This window comes from Cibotium barometz, chromosome 48 (genome assembly GCF_041138505.1).
Source record: "Cibotium barometz isolate CiBa-2024 chromosome 48, ASM4113850v1, whole genome shotgun sequence".
NCBI classification, from domain to species: domain Eukaryota; kingdom Viridiplantae; phylum Streptophyta; class Polypodiopsida; order Cyatheales; family Cibotiaceae; genus Cibotium; species Cibotium barometz.
The window spans coordinates 6,755,729-6,761,728 of record NC_141093.1 but is presented as its reverse complement, the minus strand read 5'-3'; the positions used below and the strand labels follow the sequence as shown (position 1 = coordinate 6,761,728).

At 40.9% G+C, this 6,000-nt stretch overlaps 1 protein-coding gene across 1 annotated transcript; it reads right to left on the bottom strand.

Moving 5' to 3' along the window:
- Positions 1–3,719: 3,719 nt before the first annotated feature.
- LOC147610761 (uncharacterized) lies at positions 3,720–5,305 on the bottom strand. Its single transcript, XM_086785375.1, has 2 exons — positions 4,732–5,305; positions 3,720–4,056 (listed from the first exon to the last, which is right to left on the bottom strand). The coding sequence occupies exon 1, from the start codon at positions 5,155–5,157 to the stop codon at positions 4,756–4,758; it is 402 nt and encodes a 133-aa protein (XP_086641501.1). The 5' UTR covers positions 5,158–5,305; the 3' UTR covers positions 3,720–4,056; positions 4,732–4,755.
- Between the last annotated feature and the right edge of the window lie 695 nt (positions 5,306–6,000).

Here is a 6,000-nt window from a genome sequence, read left to right as displayed (position 1 = left end):
AGACACACAGAGAGAGAGAGAGAGAGAATTGAAAAGAGAACCAGCAAGAGACTATTATTGTATTGTTTTCCTTTTCTTTACATCACATCATTTTTTGCCACACGTAAGGAGACTTTTGTTTCCCTTCAAGATAAGTTGGTTCTATTTGTAAGCTCACCTTGTTGAAATATACAAGTGAATAGGGTGTGTGCGGAAACAAGCCCTTGGCTAGAGGCTGTAAAAAGAGAATCTGTAAATGTGAGAGAACCTCTGAAAAGGTGAGAAGAATCTACTGGGAGAGAATAAAGGGTAGCATGAGGAGATTTAGAAGGTGTGGAGATATTCTGGGAGAGGTGGAGAGAATCAAGCAAAAGAGGTGGAGTGAATCAAGGAGAAATCAGTGGGATTGGATGCTTGGATGTAAACTCTATAAATTGAGACATTGGCCTAATGAGAATTTGCTGGTTTTTTATTATCCATGCCTACATTAAGCTATCAATTAATTACTCACTAATCACATCTTAATTATCGTCTAATCTCTTTGTTAATGATATTGATTCTAGCATTTGATCCACCATAGCTCATCACATTGCTGTAATTTTAACATGATATCAAAGCCTAGCCTAGAATCCATCAAGTTTATAAGCCCATTATCTAACTAATTAAGATTAATAGATAATTAAGAAATAATCACTTTTTTAGTTATTTTCAAGTAGCCCATTGTACCCCCAACTAGTGGAGGGACTTGATCTCCCTCCAGGAGCAACATTAGCTCAAGCCCTTCTAGGCATGCATAGCTAGCCTCCCCACTGTCAGCCAAGCAAATCAGCGCAGCAAACCGCCCTCTACAACTCACGTTCTATGCAATTCTGTAGGCATATTGTTTTTGAAGAAAATTTGCTATTTCTGCTGCTCCAGATCAAATTGTTCTAATTCCTCTTGGCCCTAGGGGTTTTCAAGGATGCTCTACAAGCTAGTGAAGTCAGAATTTGATTTGATCAAGTCTACAGTGAGATCCAAGCTCTTCATCAAATCTGCAAGTAACTTTGGTAAACAGAGATTAAGCATTCAATGTTTGATCAAATCTTGTGTTTCTTGGCTTAATCCTCTACTAGACTAATTGCTATTAATGGCCTTGAAAAGATTTGAGCTCATTTGAACTCTAAGACCTCAAATCTGGACTCCCCGCATACTCTATTTTTTACACATAAAACAGAGGATTAATTTGCTAATCACTGTTTTTTGATGCAATTGAGGGTTCAAATTAACCACTAGGTATCTGATACAGATCTCTACAACTTCAGATTGCAATTCGGAGATGGTTTGATACTCCAATCATTTCGTATAAATTAGTTACCCTTGATTTAATGTAATTTCTGGTGATTTTATGCTGATAAATCTGTTGTAATCATCTCCTAAACACCAGATTGAGTTGTAAAAGAGTAGACACTATCCTTGAATCTTGAAATTGGATCAAGAGGTAAGACCCCCTTCACATTATCATGAGTACGGTACAAGAAGTAGCCAAATTTAATGGAGAGCAGTTTTACACATGGCAGACAAAAACCATGTATCTACTCATGACGAAAAATCTGTGGAGACTAGTTGAGAGAAGAGATGAATGCCCAGAGGTGAGAGGAAAAAACGAGTGAAAGATCAAGAAGAATGAAAAAGCATTGGGACTTATCGCACTCAGTTTAAATGATGAAATCATTCATCACATCGCAGGGATACAATGGACAAAAGATACATGGGATGAACTCAATAAATTATTTGGCACACAAGCTAAAAATTCAAAAATAAATCTGTTAATGCAATTCTACAAATTGGATATGAAGAAACGTGAACCTTTAATCACACACTTGAACAGATATGAAAGCATTAAGCAACAACTGGCAGCTATTGGCAAAAAGGTAGAAGATGATGAGGCACTAGCAGTGCTTCTGGACAAAAGTTGATAAATTCTTACTAGGAGTTTATCACAAGAAGCTTCATCTTCTACACTTGGTTCAAGCAATTCAACATTAAAAGCATAAATTACCATCAATTTTTTTCATCTTGTTGTTGAGAGCTCAGTTGAGAACGGATTGCTACTAGATTTATATATAGCATAATGTAGTTTGGGTGTCTAAAGTATTTTATATCTAATGATTCAATATTCATGCAATTAGCTATTGATTGTGAAACTTGATTTTGAGCTTTTGTGTGTGTTGAATTGAAGGAATCAACTCCAGGTTATTCGAGTTTAGTTTTAGTGATTGGGTGGATTTGATGGGTTTGATAGAGCCTCAAAAATTGAGCAAGGATAGCTAATTTGGATTGGGTACAAAGCATTTGAAGGTAGCTCACAAGTGAATAGGTAATCCTTGATTAGATGGTCTCAAGTTAGAATTGAACAAAATCAATTAGGAGACTCTACAACAAATAATTTTTTTTGTGCTTTGGATTTAAGTATCCCAAGGCACACAAAGGGTTAGCTGCTCTGGACTGCCAAGAGAGAAGTCAACGTGGGACATATTTGATATCAAGATAAGTGGAAAGCAAGACAAATTTGGACTTGAATACAAGGATGGTATAGGATCAAAGGTGTTAGAGGGAGCCAATAATATGCTTTTTTTTAAGGGTCAAGGAGGGGAAGTCTAATGATCTAGGAGACCAGTGAAGCGTAACATCTCTTCAAAGGGATAACAAGAGCTGGTTTGGTTCTATTTTGATTCACGAGGGCTTAGGGTACCACTGGAGCTAATACTTTGAAGTAGGTGACTTGGAAGCCCCCAGTTCTTGTTTCTCGCTCTCTCATCGTTGTGTGGTGTCTGGCAGTGTTATAGAGGCCATCACCTAGAGCCCTCACAACGAGAAGACAGGTACTCCCATGTTATTTCCTCCCTCTTCCTTGATGACTTTTGGAGGAGGCACTTGGAAAGGCCACTCTCCTCCTAGAAGCTTGGTAGAGCTTTGCCTACCCACCAACCTCCTTCACACGATGCATCATGGCCTTTAGAGTTGTCTTGGAGTACACGACCATCTCTTCACATAGGTAAGATACTTTTCTTTTCAGAGTGTCAATATGCTCATATTATTCATGATAATATATATCAATCAAGTACACTCCATCGCACATTTGAACACACAATAGGCCATAAGATTCACAAAGCAATACAAGTTCCAGACATCAAGCTGCTAGGCTGAGTGCGCTTCCACATGGGGGAAAGAGAGAGAGAGAGAGAGAGAGAGAGAGAGAGAGATTAGAAACAAGTAACATATTTTGGGAGAGAGAGAAATAAGAAACGAGTATCGTATTTTAACTCAGCTTCCAAGATATGATTATGATTTAGAGTAGCATTTAAGTTCTAAAGTGCTAAAATATCAACAATGTTAGCTCTCTCGAGTTTAAAAAGAGTATTGCAAATAGTTGAAGAGACATGAAAAAGAGGTGCAATTTCTTTACTCGTACCCAGTGCTTTGATTACTCCACTTGAGACCACATTTTCACAGCAAGCAATTGTGCTAAAGAGTGCATATCACCTTACATAAAATGTTTTAACACTAGTCCACCCAAGATTCTTTATTTCACTACCCAGTTCATAGCAGCAAGAACTCTTTATAAACAGGCTCAAGGCAGATGCATTACGAAAAAAAGGATAAGAGTTAGACAAGGTTGTGTGCTATCTCGACTAATTAAGAAATTAATTTCCTAATGGCCAAGAGATGGACATTCTCACTTAGGAGTGAACATTCACTGACAATAAAAGCTCACTTTTCATAATTCAATCAGCACACACTGCACATTAGACCTCTTTCCTTTTCATGCATCATTTTATATCCAAGATACACTTTCAATGGTCCTCTCAAGCACAAGAAACATCCGTCTCTTGGCCAGTACATCTACAATAAAGCACTTTGTGCAGATGGGAAATGGACACTCAGAAATGCTTAATAGCGACATTGGTGTGATACATGAATACCCTCTTCTAGGCTAGCTATAGTGCTTGCCTACACTTGGCAACAGAATGTACCCACGCCATACGGTCGATCACTATTCATGCTTCTTCTTACGCAGCCGTGTACCAGAGGCACCTGTACATATCCATTTACATTTCAGTTCATTGAAACAAAGGAGCAACTGGCATTGCAGGATTACTGAAGTGAACTGGTTTACAAGAGGCAAGTTCGGACAGTATGCTAATGGACCAGCATATGATGTCCAACCAATGCTTTAGCTATACGACAGTTAGGGCAATATGCTTATATTATCCTTCATCTCAAGTCCTATGATGCTTTGGGCTCCTACTTCATCCTTCATCTCAAGTCCTATGATGCTTTATACTCCTACTTCATACTTGTTAAACACAGAAGGCACAAGATCGATAAAATTTCCATCAAGAACGTTACCAAAGCATAACCAGTTTTCTGTGGCACCGTCAGTAACATAGATTAAACAGTGCTTCGAGAAATTTGACAGCTAGGGCACCCACAAATATGATCAGGTCCTTGCCGAAAGACATGTTTCATGCTTGCACCAAGTCAAGTCACAAGGATTTGTTGAGAAAGTCCTGTCTCGTTTAGAGAGAGTAAAGCCTCATGCATGTAGACCTAACAAGAACAGGAAACTCCCGGAATGGTATTTGCATCAAAACCCATAATACATGGTAGGAAATGGAAGGCATGGATGGTAGATATTGATGCATTAAAGAATGAAAACACGCGGTACAAAAGCCTCCAGAAAGCATGAGAGAGAAGAGAGAAGTGTACCTGCTGCTTCATGGTGTGCGAGGGCTAGTTGATGTATCCATCTCGGAGGGGGCGGGGAGGAGGGTCGGGCTTGTTGGGGTCGGGCTTCTTAAGCGACAGGATCTCGCGGCCCGAACCCCCGCGCGTGACCACCCGCACGGTAATCTCCTGGCCCACCTGGAAGATCTGGCGCAGCTTCTCCAGGCCGCCGCTGAAGCCGAGGTCCTGCGCGGGCAGGTACGCCTCGCTGCCGCTGGGCATGGTCACCCAGTACCCCACGGGCATCACCCCCCTTATCTTCGCCTGGTAGGTTCCAGAGTCCCCCTTCTTCAGCATCTTCTCCGGCGGCAGGTCCACCACCACCTCACCTGACCTCCTCCTCCTCTCCTCCTCTTCCTCCTGCTGCTGCCTCATGCGCGCTTTCTCCTGCATCGTGAAGAAGTCCATGGCTCTACACACCACAGCCCACAAGGCACGATACAGCCCCCACTAGTTGAGGATCAGGGGCCTTAGCTCTGTGAACCTTCTGGAGGTCTAAAATATCTTGGCCCATGGCTCCAAAAATCGGCAGCACTTTTCGTGCCCAAAAAAATTCAAGAAAATTTCCTATGAAATGCTTGGGTAACCTTATCCGCCTCACAAGTGTGCCTCACAAGTGTGCTCGAACAAACATGAAGTTGAATTCATACTGTGTGAGGACATTGTGCGAGTGTCCTTCTTGGATTGTTCACTATATGGTATGCAAGTATGCTTGTAACTAGTCCGGAGGCTAGGTCTTTTGATATGCAAGCCCTGTCAAAATCAGTCGAGCAACAAATTAGGGGGTTGTCTAGTATAGATCTTCTCTCCATAATGTGTCTTGTGATGGCATTCACTATGGAAGTGACACTCATTGACACATCTATGATACTAAGAAGCTGGGTATGTAGCTAATTTCTTGTTTGGCAGCCAACAAATGTAATCTGGAAGTAGGGACACTATACTTACTTGCCTAGTCATATTCTTTTTACAATTGTAGCAAGCACACCAGTGTGCTTTAACACCGTATTTGTCTACAACATCCAATAACAATGCACTTGCTAGCTTCACATTAGTCATGCAGCTTTCACTTTAGTACGATGCCACCTTGTCAATCAGAAATGGACACACGTTGTATCCAGGACATAGTGCAATGTTGCCGACAATAATATCACACTCAGAACGCCATTGCTCATATAGCATCTCCACGTTATACCCGTTTGGCATAAGCAAGTTTTCACTTTTTCTCGAAGTGCTAATTTTCATAGCAGT